General features: G+C 38.1%; 1 protein-coding gene across 3 annotated transcripts in view; it reads right to left on the bottom strand.

Moving 5' to 3' along the window:
- The window catches only part of RANBP17 (RAN binding protein 17), a 384,409-nt gene that overhangs the window by 65,665 nt on the left and 304,176 nt on the right, over positions 1–14,568 (bottom strand). For all 3 annotated transcript variants that reach the window (XM_049874299.1, XM_049874300.1, XM_049874301.1), the window contains 2 exons: positions 10,074–10,177; positions 4,442–4,530 (listed from right to left, as the gene is read on the bottom strand). In XM_049874299.1, coding sequence (XP_049730256.1) covers positions 4,442–4,530; positions 10,074–10,177 — 193 coding nt within the window. The remainder of the gene's footprint in view (positions 1–4,441; positions 4,531–10,073; positions 10,178–14,568) is intronic.

The raw sequence follows: 14,568 nt of genomic DNA, 5'->3' as shown, positions 1-14,568 counted from the left end.
GGTCCCCAAGAAAAATGAGTTAAAACATAATAATTTGTTCCCTTTGGGAGTTCGCAGCAGAGAAAACATCATAATAAACTAGAAGGCAACGGAAGTGTTCTTGTTAAAACTGTTGGGATTATGAGGGTGTGATGATGTTTCCAGCACAGAAAAAGCCTGTCAATTCAGAGCTTATTTTAAAGGCACTTCATGAACCTGCATACACCTGTACCTTTGTTCATGAAGGCGATTGCTGCTGGACGGCCGTTGCTATACTCTGCTGTGCAAATGACTAACCATCTTTCAACACCTAGCCCAACTTTCACTTCCCCTGGGAAGCTTTCCCTATTTTGTCAAAAAACACTAATCTCTTCCTCATATATGTTCATATGGTCCTTTGCATGCATCTTTGTTATAACACACTGCTATTTAGTTTATTAGTTGTTTGTATATCCATTAGATTGTGGACTTCTAAAAAGCAATCCATTTTATTCATGCTTCTATTCCTAGTGACTGGCACAGAGAAGATGCTAAAAAAATACTTGAACAAACAGTGATTTTTAAGGTTCCTTCCTTTCCGAGGAGCCCTGGTGGTGCAGCAGTTAAGAGTTCAGCTGCTAACCAAAAGGTCAGCAGTTCAAATCTACCAGCTGCTCCTTGTAAACCCTACGGGGAAGTCCTACTCTGTCCTATACGGTCACTATGAGTCGGAATTGACTTGACAGCAACGGGTTAGGTTTGTGTTCCTTCCCTATTACAGTTTGTCCAATGATACTGACAATTTCTCTCTTCTTGAAATAAAATTCTAGTTTTGTTAGCCACTCAAAACCGTCAATGGCTTTATACAACCTATGGAATAAGGGTTTAAATTCCCTTAGCCTCAATTCAAGGGTCCCAAACAATCTACAGTTCCAACCATGAAATAAGTAATAATACATCTTCTTCTCCACTACTCCTAAACCTGGTGTTTAGGCTGACTGACAACCTGTTTTTTTTCTTATTTTCATATGGTCCAATCCAACCTACTTGGTAAGATGCAGGGCAGTATCTTCACCTTTACAGAGCCTTCCCTGATTCTCCAGCTAATGAAATTGTGCCATATCAGTCATTTATTGTAGGCATCTGACTTACTCTATTACGTTACAAGCTCATGTTAAGGTAGGCTCTATGTTCTAGTAATCTACATCCCTCATAACACATGGCACAGTTCTTAGATCAATTTGCTGAATAAGTGAGCTAATGGGATTCCTTTGTTTCATTCCATAATTAAGGAAATGAATAACAACAACAGTATTTATTTTGTGCCAGCCAATGTGGTAGGCCCTTAACATGTCAGTTCACTCACTTCTTACAATACACCTGTGAGATAGGTATCATTAGCCCTATTTTATGGAAGAAGATTCTGAAACATTAAGTGACTTACCCAACACCCCACAGGGTGTTTAGTGGTGAAACCAGAGCTGGAATCTAAGACTGTCCTATTCCAAAGTTTGTGCTCTCCTACATAATCTTATTGTTTTGTCTTGTCTTGGTAGAACGTGTTTAAACACATAATTTGGTCTTGAATAAACAGTGCTGATTGCCTGACTGAAAGACAGTGGGCTCAAGGGTCAGACCATGAGAATTAAATGACTGAGCATGAGGAAATAATATCATATACATTCCTTTACTTGTCTCTCAACTTCTCTCTGGATTTTTGATACTTCAGTCTAAGTATGATAAGGGAAAAGTTTAAACAAAGCAATTAAATGCACTGTAAGGTAAAGTGCTTATTTTCGTAGTGTTTTCACTAGAGGCGCAAGGAAGTATATCAATGATCTCCCTTCAATTCTCCAGTAGTGGAAACAATTTATGCAGATGGTTGCTGCGTAGTTTCAGAAAATTTAGTTTGGGAAGGACAGAGTGATAAGTAATGTAGCAGTTTGTGCCGCAGTTAATGCAGTCAGTATAGAAATGTTTGTGAATTAAATAGATAACCACTAAAATAGCATTTTATCAAATAATCTCCATAAATAAAATGCATTTTGACTTTAAGATGACACGTGCTCTTATAGAATGTTTCCTCTGCATGTTAAGGACTGTAGAACAAATTAAAGAACACACATTTATGTGGATAAACGGCAAATAAACTTTCCCCAGCAGTAATGTGGGAATCATCACCAGTGGTTTGACATATCAATATTTCAGGAAGAATAAATGACTTTCATATCCATGTTTTTTTTTAATCATATACTTATTCATTTTTGCATTGCTTGAATAGTTTGCAAAGAATTTGTACTTTATCACCTGAAACTGCTTAAAGTATTTTGAAATATTTTAATAAAGCTTTTTGAATTATCAAATAATGTAACTTTTAAACAAATTTTACTATTATTATAAATATTTGCTCTTCATCCCTTGCCCAAAGGAAAACTATAAATCTTGTCTCAACTGAATGAACACCATTTATCATATTCATTTTGTTGTCAATACAATTATGAAAAGCCTTTGGCCTTTTCCCAAGGAAGCTGATTTGCTACTGAAACTCAATTATTATAAGCAAGGCAGGTACCAAACCGCCCTGCTTGGTAATCTAACACAGCTTCCTGCATAGCTGATACTTTGCCCTCCACCCCTGACCCTAGTAACATCAACATCTATAGTCAAAATGGAGAAGACAATGGTTTCTAGTTCAAAACAAAACATTAAGTCCCTAGGTTTTCCATTTGCTGTTTTCTGCCATCTGCTGGACAAAAGTTTCATTTCTGATGGGTGCCAAAAAAAGAAAGAGCTAAGTGAGGAAATGGAGAAGACTTAATTGAAAACTTAAATTACAGTAATTTCTCTAAATCAAATCTTAGGCAGTATCAATTATGGCAGGCATTTCCATCCTTTGGCACTGAGGAGAAAGGTTCTGACCCTGACTCTTGGTTAAAACTGCTGGTGAGGAAAACATGAATGTTAACTGCTGAGCATCCTGGGGTCGTAGTTTGGCTTCAAGATCATCATCAATTCCAAAGTGCCAACACTAGATTTTTATGATGTTTCACATAAATGAAAGTTTTCACTTTGGGAGCTAAGCCAGCTGCTATTTACATTTAGAGAAATAAAAGGACTTATGTAATTCTAATTAATCCTTCACAGTTAATAGTGTGACTTTCCGTGCTAAAATTTACAAGCTCTCTCTGTACATGCACATTGTATGCTGATTTAAAGATAGACGTGATTCCTCAGTTATATGGAAACTTCTTATCTCTCTCCCTTCCATGGGCACGTAAGTCCAATGAAGGAGGTTTTTAATAATAACAAATATATGCCAACTACTCAAATTAATCTCTAAAAAATTTTGTGTAGAGTTCTCCTGAAAACATGCCCAGATCCCCTTTTTAGGTATATCTAGGGCCATAAATGTGGTATCAGTAGTTGAAAATCACCTTTGAAGAAGTTTCTTTTGCAATTTAACTTATGAGAGATGCTTAGATAGGATGGGTTTGAATATAAAGAAATAGCATAACTTGAAAAACAAATTAGCTTTAAGATTAAAGAATTTTTCTTATGTATTCTGATGGTTTCATGTATAAAACACATGAAAGCCATTATACTCATAAGACTTGCATAGATTGTCATTTCCTAGTGGGCCCTCTGATGATTCTTACAATACTAACTCCTAAAACAATACTAATAATAACCACTTAGGACCATGGAATATGTGCCAGACATGTACAAAATGCATTATCTATTCGAAAGCTCATAAAAAGACATGATACTGGATTATCTCCTTTTTTTTAGATAAGGAAACAGACTCAGAGAGGTGAAGGGACTTGGCCAGGTTTACAGAGTAAGTGGAGAGCTGGGATTTTCAGCCTGGTCTGTCTGACACCAAAGGCCATTCTCTTTTCACTCTTCCACGATGAGGCATTTCTGTGTGGGATGTTTATTCATTTATTTTTGCTGCCTGTACTAAATCCTGGCAAAGGTAAATCCAAATTTTATACTGAATGAGAAATCTGAACCATTTATTTCTCCCCTTTCCTGTCCATTAATATTTTCATGACGATGAAAAACTACAGCATGATGAGTTAAGCCTCAAACAGATGAAGTAACACGCTCAGCCCTGCTAATTGAGATGGAGCAGACATTCGAATCTCCTCAAAAATGCCAAATGGTAGGACTCATTGATTCTGAGTTAAAGACATTAGCCAGATTATCCCTGCAACACCAACATAAACAATCATTTGGGGATGTGATTTTTAAGCTGTCAATATTTAATGGCACCAAAAAGTGACCTTTCTGAGCCAGGTCTCCAAGTGCTGTGCTCAGTTATCTGCACTGCTGCCACTGTGCTGTAATTTTTAGCTGATTACACATTAGCTCATTTAGCTTTGTTTCCTCTTCCCTACTGTGCCATACTATTACACGAAAGCGAGGGGCCTGGCATCCCTCTGTGCACAGAGCTGGTATTGTCACAGTGTAATAAGGATACACCCAGTCAAACAGCATGGTGTAGCTGGTCTTTGTGTTCAGTGCAAAGGCAATCCCTCGAAGATCTCTTGCCAGCCCGATCAACATACGCTGTCAGTGGGAAAGAGACACAGTAATTGATTTTCACGTTAGCGCAGAGCAGATGGAGTAATAATCAGGCAATAATGACCACATATCTGATTTTGATTCATTAGCTAAAATGTCTCGCTCAGATCCCCTTCTGTAGCAAACCATAGACTCATAGACTCTTTAAACAAACAGACCATCAAATCTGCTGACCAACTCCACCTTACTTCTTATAAACGGATCTAAGTCATAATTCCAGTAGCTTACGAACATTTAGGTTCTAAATGTACTTTGTGTCTGAATAATGCCAAAGTGGGGGGGGAGGAAAAAAAAAAAGACCAGAATTGATAATTCCACAAAACAGAAATGTACATGGTCTAGACATGATTTAATAATAGCAAATTTTAACCACATTGGCTTGTATGAACCACACTCTTTGGAGTTTATCCTGGAAACACTGGCATTTAAAGATCCCTAATGAATATCCTTAGTAACCTAAAAAACCTAGGACAAAATAAAACTACTCTAAAATATAAAAGTTTATTTAAACAAACAAACAACTGGCCTGGTGACCTACTGGTGCTATGACGTATCCAGAATGGTAGTTGCATTCCCCAAGCAAGGAAAAGACATAGTAAAGACAGTTTTATACTCAATGGCAGAAGACTTGGTTTGAGTCCAGCTCTAGTTCTTAACTCTAAGGCTTAAGGCAAAGCATATTAGCAGTCTCAGTTTTTCATATATAAAAGTGGCTAATAATTTCTCTTTCACAAATTACTGTGAGGAATAAATTTAATAAGTTTATGGAAAAATGTCTAGCACAGAGCCTGACATATACGAGGTGTTCATAGTATGTACTTTTAGATGGAAAACACTTGACTCTTAAAGGAAGGAGATCTGACTTGTACTCTGGACTCTTAATTGAGCTGTCCTTCGGATGAAGCTTGGGAAGAAAAAGAAAACCCATGAACAGATGCCAGTATGTCAGAACAAAGAGCACAAATAAACATAATCGCAAAACAAGGGGGTGGGATAATTGAGATATGCTACCGTGATTTCTGAAGATAATGTTTCAGCGGAAACATTCTGGCAGAAAATGATAAGTGAACTTTTCTCTTTACCAGGTTTTTTTCTTTCCTTCCATTTTGGTAATAAATGAAAACCTCTTTTGGAAGGAGTTTATCATTAAGGAGACAGAAAGTGAGTCCTGACCTTGTTAAAATAGCTGACTAACATTTCAAAGTAGCACATAATAGTTCACCTAACTGTCAGAGCAGCTAGGATTTCTCTTCTGCTCCTCCCATCTAAACGGTGGCTCAGTGTGACTAAATGTTGTTGTAAGAATATTCCATTTATACACAGCCTAACAATTTATAGAATGATGGCTACCTGAATTTCTGATTCTGCTTCTTTAAACAACTTCCTCTGTCTTCTCTCATATTCCCACCAGCTTTTGTTTTTCTATAATTGGCTGGTCTCCTTGCATTTCTCTCATGTGACTTGCATGTGACTTGCTGTTTTTTAAAAAACCATTTGGCTGTTTACGTAACCTATTTTCACCACCTGAAACCTGTTTCAGCCCTCAAAACAAAATATGTCTTAACAAGCCTTCTTCCAACAAGCCTATTCTGACTACTTAGCTTTGCAGTCTATTAAAGTGGCCTTTTGGTTCTATTTTTATTATGTATAATTGCAGGCTATTCTTCAAATAATCTTAAAACTCTCACGAACACATAAGGTACCCCCAACTCAACTGTAAGTCAGTCAATAGGAACCATGAGTTTTACTTTTTTGTGCCTAGTACAAAGGGCTCGTAATAAAATATTATTTTAGACTATCTCCATCACACAAAAAAGGTTAATTTTTATTTTATCACAATTTTTTCCTTTAAAAGATGTCAAGTTAACAGAAGTCCTCCAACTGACAGGGAATCTATGGGCATTTTTAATTCAGTAAAATGTGGCTAGGGGATTACACCAAATTTTTATTTTAGAAAATGCTACTGCAGAGCAGAGGAAGCACTTAACAGTTTAATAACCAAATGCATATTTTAAATAGATTTAACTGAGCAGGAAAAGAAAGTGTTACTGTAAGTAAGAAACAGACTTCTTACACTTAGATAGTACCTTTTATCTCAAAGCAGCAGAGTACTAGAACAATCTACAGACACACTAACAACACTAAGGGAGTACTTTCTCCACAGCTCAAACATACCTAGTCCTGATCCGAGACCGTTACCTTAAGAGCTCAACCAGGCCACTAAACAATCTGAGAGAGAGGTGATCTGGCTGAAATTTAGAGGGGGAGGAGCCATGATTTACCATCTCATTTAAAACAGTGCAAAAAGGTCTATTTCAAAAGTGCCTTTCTTTATCCTCTTCTATGCTGTGGTTGGTCAACATTTGTTTGACTTGAAAAGTGACAAGCACCTTTCTTTTTAGGGAGGCTGTTTTGGGGAGTGGGATAAGTCTGGGGTAGATAATCCTAAGGATTCCTTTTTGGGTATTTCAAGGAGAAACTGCTGAGTGCTTCAGTCCCCTGCACGGTGAACGGTTGTCTGTGTGCCAAGCATGAGATGGATGGGCTGGGAACAGCTGAAACACGGCTCCTTCCACCCTGACCCCCAAAACAGGGTTTCTGATGGAAAGTCTGACAGACCCTTTACTGTAGTGGCACTACTGGGGGCAGCTATAATATTATCCTCATAATTCTACTATATAATAACAACAAAGAATAAGAAGGTGAAGGGTCATTGTGCTTTGTCTTTAGAATTAAGATGGCTGTCTTCATCCTTACAGCATACTCTTAATTCTGGAGACACATCTTAATAACCTCTAAATAGTTCCAACAAAAGAGCCGTGTCAGAGGAATGAGCAGGCCCCAAGGTGTTTCAACTGGAGTGTTTTCATCTGCCTTTATTGCTCTATCCCTCTCCAGAATTAAGGCAATAACCTGTGATAAATTATTCAGGAACTGCTACAGGGATCAAAGCAAAATCATTCTGTTAAAGTGCTGTTTGCAACATTTGGCACTTAGTGCGAAAACTTTTAATGTGCGCATGCTGAAAATCAAGGATTTTAAATAATTTAACATTGTGGAGTTTTTACGAAGGGACTAAAGATAGCAGGTTCCTATTTAATTTAACCGCTCCTCTTCCTCCGAGAAGTTTTCATTCATTTTCCTTAAAACCGATGACATCATAGCCAAATCAAAAATGATGCATGGGTCAGGAGAGTATTGAACTACATTTTACTATGGATGTAATTTTAGAGGGGAAAAAACCTGTATTTTGAAATAATGCTCTGGAGCCAGAATTTGTCACAGCATTTTCTCTTCTTTACTTTGGAGAGAAAAGCCCAAGACAAAAATTCAATGTTCTCTTCAATTTTATTGCGACTAAGTAAAAAAACTCAAAGCTATAAATTTAAGAGTTTTGCAGCATCCTCTCCCCTTCACAACCATGTTTCAGTTTGGCAACACAGGCCCTTAATGTTTACGTTCATCCTGAAATCTGCATCTGAAAAAATATCTATAAATAGGGAGTTAGAAAATCCTGGTAAGGACTGCAAATTAAATGAATTTGGCAGTCCTGCGGCATTTTCATAGAGATATTTTAACAGCATCACCTCCTGTGGATTGGAATACTAAATACTTTATTGAAGAACAAAACAGAACTGTTTTTATCTCTAGTACTTGCAAAATGAAGTACCTAAAAGCACTTTTGCATGTATTATTTATTCATCATGATAGAAAAATAGCCTTAACCTAATAAATTACATTTTAAAGCATTTAGTGCAAAAGTTTTGTTTATGATAAAGCAACAGATTTAGTTCTTTATCGGTAGCTTAAAGCACCAAGTTTTCTTTATACAAATTAGACAGATGGTGCTTACAGTAGAATTTACTAAAGGTCTGTCACAACAAATGCAGCCAAGCTGCATATTTAATCACTGCAGAATCTTGTCTACCTGCAGCTGCCAACTGCTAATCCAATTTCCCTGATAAATGTGGCAAGAGACACGATCAGCAATAAAGAGCATCTAACTCCATTTTCCTGCAGGGCGTCTTTTGATGAACATTTAGGACGGAAGCACGGAGTGCACTGTGTGGCCTTGGTTCGTGGCAGCTGCATGCATTCTGAGGCACAGTTCTCAGGTTACTCACTTAATTCTGCCACTATCATTACGTTGCTATTGATCTCAGTAGCTGTTGCCTACACAGCATTACTCTAGATGAAGCTGAATCAGGCAGTTATCATGCATCAAACTTGCTCAAAAGCCTGGAGATTTCCCCTTAATTACTTGTGATTTTATTTGCAAATACCGTTAAAGGGTAATCAAGCAGTCACTTTCCAGGGTCGTTAAGAACTTGCTGGTTTAGGGATATATCACTGGAACTCCATTAAAAATGTCTCTAGGAAGATGGTTTCTATCAAACTAGATGGGATTATATCAAAACGGGCTTGGAGTATAATGAAATCTTCAAATGAGACAAATGTAATTTTTATAAAGATGGTGTTTTTTCTACCTCACTGTTTCTTTTTGATATAGTATTTGGTTAATTGCTTTTTTGTAGAAGAGTTACACTAAAATAAGCATCAAAGGCCATCCACTGTTTATCTGGCTTCTTACTACTAATTTTTTTATTTTTGGTGAAGAGAAGATGAGCCATGCAAAATGACAGCTAATATTTCTAACATAGATCAAAATAACAATAAAATATGACTCAAGCATCATCAGCAAAGGTGCCTGCATTCTCTGGAGTGCATTTATTAGTCTTTTAAAAATAATAATCAGTGTCAATCTATTTAATATAGCCCCAATACATTATCATTTCAGGAGGTGCTGCTTCGATTTAGCTAATCTTGTGCTTCCCCATCCCCCAACTTAAAATATGGGGCTGTTTAGTCACAAACAGCTTGCTACACTTAAGGATTTTACTAATAAAACATAATGTTGTCTTAGACAGTATGACTGTTGCCACAGCTGAACTGACTTGTCAAATCAATCCTAATATGGCTCCCACAGGCACATAAAAACCTTATTTAGCTATCAGTTATCCTAATCACTTTGTTCAGTTTAAGAATGCAATACTTCAAGACCAGCTCCTATTTATACTTATATGCCTAGCCATTTAATAAAGTCTTGATTTATATAAATTCTTGTTTAAAAAATATTTAGAGATGTACTGTTTTAGCATGTCTATGTCTGTGCATTCCTTCATATAAATATACTGAAACATTCACTGTAGGGTAGGTGAGAGAATAGGGGTGTTGAAAGTGGTGTGCCCAAAAGAAATGTCCTACTAAAGATACTAACTGCCATCAGAGACAAACCGGTGCCATCTAATCATGACCTGACTGGCCAAAACCATTTGCTGACCTCAAAGTCGGTTAGGTATGAGAAACTAGAAAAGTGCATGTATGAAAAATACAACTCAGAGACACATGAGATCGGGAAAGCAGGGCTGATGAGTCACGAAGCACACAGATACGCAAAACCCTCTTCTGGATCTAGATATTCTGTAAAGAGCAAAATTGTCTTCTCTCATGTTTGGAAACAAACCCACCTTTACATCTTCTTGTTTAAAGTTGTTGTTGAATATCTGTAATACTGTTTCGAAAGAGACTGTAAGAGGCAGCATGAAATTCTCAAATTCATCCTCATCTTCACCTATCAGAGAAACAAAAGGGTCACCATGGTTTAAAATGCAAGCTGTTGTACATTAGCCTCGGCAGTGAGTGGTTCATTCAGGCTTAGATACGTTCCTGAGAGGGGGTCATCCTGCATTCATACCCATGCCACATTTTGTGCTTTGGCTCATTGAATATTCTGGTCTTTCGCCTTCTCTTTTGCACTAAATGAAATAGCAAAATTACTTACCAGTCATTTTTTTTTTCCCTTGCTTTTTATTGGATCAAACAGATTCATGCCCCAGGCATCACAGCCCTTTAGCTCTTAGGGGCCCCAGAGCTTTCCCAATGCCTCAAGGAAGGCCGCTTTCAAAGCCTCAGAGACAGGGTTTTTTTTTTCCCTTCTCTTTAGGTGCCAAGGCCCTAAAGGGATTTCAGACTCAGGTGCCCAGATACCTCTGAGTTATTATTCTGTTTTATTTATGTTCCTTTGTATTAATTTGTTAAATAGATGGAAGGGAAACTTCTCTTTATCTGCCAAATAGGATGGGGTCCCTCATGGGTCATTTTGATTTTAAGTATATTCTCCATGGAAACACTTCCCCTTGCACTAAGCTTCATTTTCTGTACAGAGAAGAGGGAAAAGAGGAGTCATTTTGTTAGCCTCTTCACTTTAATCTGTAGTTTCCTCAAGGATTCTATCAAAGCAGAATCTTCACTTCAAACACAGATATGCACAATTGATAAATGATAAGGTATTCATTTCAAAAGGGGTTTCTTTTAAATGACAGACTTGATTCTCTCATTTATCCTGTGCCATAGGCAGCTATAAGCTCCACTTTACTGATGAAGAAATAGAAAGGGAAAGGCTGACTTCTCAAGGTGGCTTACTTAGTTGGAGATGGAGCTAGATGGCTCACACTACCTGATTTCTATGCTATTAAGCCAAAAAAACCCATTGCCATCGAGTCGATTCCGACTCATACTGACCATATAGGACAAAGTAGAACTGCACCATAGGGTTTCTCAGGTGGATTCGAAGTGCCAGCCTTTTGGTTAGCAGGTGAACTCTTAACTGCTATGCTACCACGGTTTTTAGAGTTATGAAATAGAGTATTAAAGAAGAAACGAGATTTCAGAGATGATCTCGGCAGTTCGCAAGCTTTGGTCCCGGAATTTGCAGCATAAGCATCACCTGGCAACTTGTTAGATACAAATTCCCAGGTTCCACCTCAGAATTACTGAATCGCAAACTCTGGGGTTGGGGCCCAACAATCTTTGTTTTAACAAGCCCTCCAGGTGATTCAGATCCATGCAAAAGTTTGAGAAACACTGATCTATAAGCCATTTAACAGAAAAGAAAACTGAGGTCCAAGGCCTCAAACACAGAAGATCAACGGTAGAATCGGGATCCTGTGACTCCTAAGGAGTGGCTGATCCAGCACACACCCTAATCTTTTGTGACTTCTCTCTCCCTGTCAACCCACATACTTTGTTTTGGCAGTCCTACAGAAATCAGGGACCTAGCTTTGTTCACAGAGATGTCAGAGGCAAAGACCAACGAGTGCTTCACAGTATGCTGCCCAAGACAAGGGTCAGGGTCCTAAGTGAAGGGTAAGGCAAACCAAATTATAATCCCTGCTCTGTCAATTTGGTTATGCGACTAAGTTTTTTTTTAGATATACCCTCTGTCAACTGGTGATGACATTAGAGACCTATACAGAAGCCATTTCTATCTTTCAAGGCCCACGTCAAATGACTGCTTTCCCAGTGTCTGAGTTATGCTCTCTCTGGTCCCACTGCAAGTACCGTCCCTTCTCCCTTTTGGTTCCCACAGCATTTTGTCTGATTCTTTACTACAGAAAGCATTTATCAGTTTGCCTTGAATTGTAGCTATTTAAGCACACATATTTTAACACTAATAATACCACCTACATCATGCTTCCGAAACCACTACCACCATTTGTTAAGGGTTGCTGTGGGGATTAAGTGAGAAAAAACTTCTAACATGTGTATGTAAATTGTTATGTCTATCAGCCTACAATGACAGTATCTCTGCCTTAGCTTTTGGAGAGCCGAGACTGTGTATCTTTGTGTTTCTTAATGAAGGAGGATGATGTAGGGCTCTGCAGTCAAATAGACCACTTGTCTGGTTCCACCACCTGCTGTTTAACTTTGGATGTTTTACTCATTGCTCTGACTCTCAATTTCCTCATCTACAAAATAAGGGTAAAAATACCTATCTTTGAGGGCTATTATGAAGATTAAACGTTATGACACATGAAAAACACAACATGCTCAAAAAATAGTAATGGTAGTCCTAGCATTATAGTATTAGAATAGTGCCTGGCATATATTAGGTAAATTCTGTATTTGAGTGAGAAGTAAAAAAAAAAAGTAGTTGCTCAATAAAGATGAGTTTTTAAATAGGCCTTACTATGCCTGATATAAAATAATACAATAAATACCTGCTGTTGTTAGGTGCCGTTGAGTTGGTTCCGACTCATAGTGACCTTATGTAGAACAGAATTAAACACTACCTGGTCCTGTGCCATCCTCACAATTGTTACTATGTTTGAGCCCACTGTTGCAGCCACTGTGTCAATCCATCTCGTTGATGGTCTTGCTCTTTTTCGCTTACCCTCCACTTTACCAAGCATGATGTCCTTCTCCATCATCAAATCTTTAAATACGTTTAACATAAAAAAATATATGTCCATTATATTTAAACCATGTAATCTTACTCTTCTAAGATAAAGTATTTTCTAAATGTGGAATAATGAGAACAGTGATAATTATCACTTCGGGCAAATAAGGGCGCTGGTAAAAGTGGTTGCTTTGAAATCAGAAAGCTCTAAGCTTGAGTCCCGGCTCTGTTACTGCCAGCTGTCTGTTTTGGGGCAGTCACTTTACTCATCTGTAATTAAGAAGCATAATATTTACTTCATAAAGTTAGCTGTGAGGATTAAATGGGAAAACATCTGTAAAGCCTCTAGCTCAGTGTCTGGCACTTACTAAATGACAGTCATTAGCATTTTTGTTGTCTTCAGTTTAACATGGATTTAGAAAGATGATCAAATGAAGTGTGATGGTCAGGCTGCCAACCTGACACTTCCTTTGAAAGCAAAGCTTTTCCACGGGAAAGATGTTCTCTCAGAACAAAGGCAAATTCAGAACTTTAACATTTCAACCCTTTGCTGAGTAGTACACTACTATACATACTATACTAAGCCACAGATCAAAAAACTTCCTGACTCCACCTTCTGAAGCCAATGAAAATTTGACTGGCTGAGGTATACAGAAACACCAGAGGCACCCAGACAAGGCACCAAAATGTGCAGCGAGAAATCGAGGAGTAAATACTAAAGAAAATAACATGGGAAGCAGTTCTACTTAAATGTCACTTTCAGAGAGGCTTGCGCTGGTTGCTCTATCTAAAACAGCACTTGCAGTCCCCCTGGTCACTTTCCAACCCCATAACCTGTTGATTGTCTGATGGGACCTACTATGACTGGCTATTAATTTACAGATTTGCTCATTTATTGTTTGTCTGCTAATGTTACCTCTTTGGTGGAGAAACTTGGTATGTAGTATGTGTTGTAAATCCTAACCTCTAAGCCTGAAGACCCTCAACAAGATGGACTGACACAGTGGCTGCAACAATGGGCTCAAGCATAACAATTGTGAGGATGGCACAGGACTGCGCAGTGTTTCCTTCTGTTCTATACTGGGTTGCCATGAGTCGGAACTGACTCCATGGTACCTAACAACAACAACATGCCTGTGGTTATAATCCCATTTGGGAATGGGTTGTCTTTGTTATGCTAATGAGACAAGATTAGGGTACGGTGTGTCTTGAGTGAATCTCCTACAAGATATAAAAGGAGCAGATTAAAGAATTGGAGAAGGGGAAGACTGATGCCAAGCCACATGGAGATCTCCAAGGAACAAGGAAACAGGCTGAAGAGACAAGGAAAATATCTTCCCCCAGATCTGAGAGAGAGATAGTAAGCCTTCCCCTAGAGTTGACAACACCTGGAATTTGGACTTCTAGCCTCAAAAACTGAGAGAAAATAAATTTGTCTGTTAAAGCTACCCACTTGTGGTATTCCTGTTTTAGCAGCACTAGACAACTAAGATAGGTACTTAAATTTATTTAACATTTTTGTAGCTCTTACTATATTCAAAGCACTGCTGCAAGTCATTAATGAACACAACAACCCTATGAAGGTGTATGATTTCCTTCATTTTACATGTGAAAAAAGAGACCCAAAGGAGTTAAGTACCTGGTCCAACATCATGCAGCTGGTAAATGTCAGTGAGCTAGGATCCCCATGTAGGTCTGCCTTACTCCCAAGCTCATGCTTTTCCCCTATGTCTACGATGTTGGGGCCAAAGTCAGGGTCACAGAACATTGAGTTTAGAGCCACA

Source organism: Elephas maximus, chromosome 2 (genome assembly GCF_024166365.1).
Source record: "Elephas maximus indicus isolate mEleMax1 chromosome 2, mEleMax1 primary haplotype, whole genome shotgun sequence".
In the NCBI taxonomy this organism is placed as follows: Eukaryota; Metazoa; Chordata; class Mammalia; order Proboscidea; family Elephantidae; genus Elephas; species Elephas maximus.
Note: the sequence above shows the minus strand (reverse complement) of the source record. Positions and strands in the feature narration are given on the sequence as shown.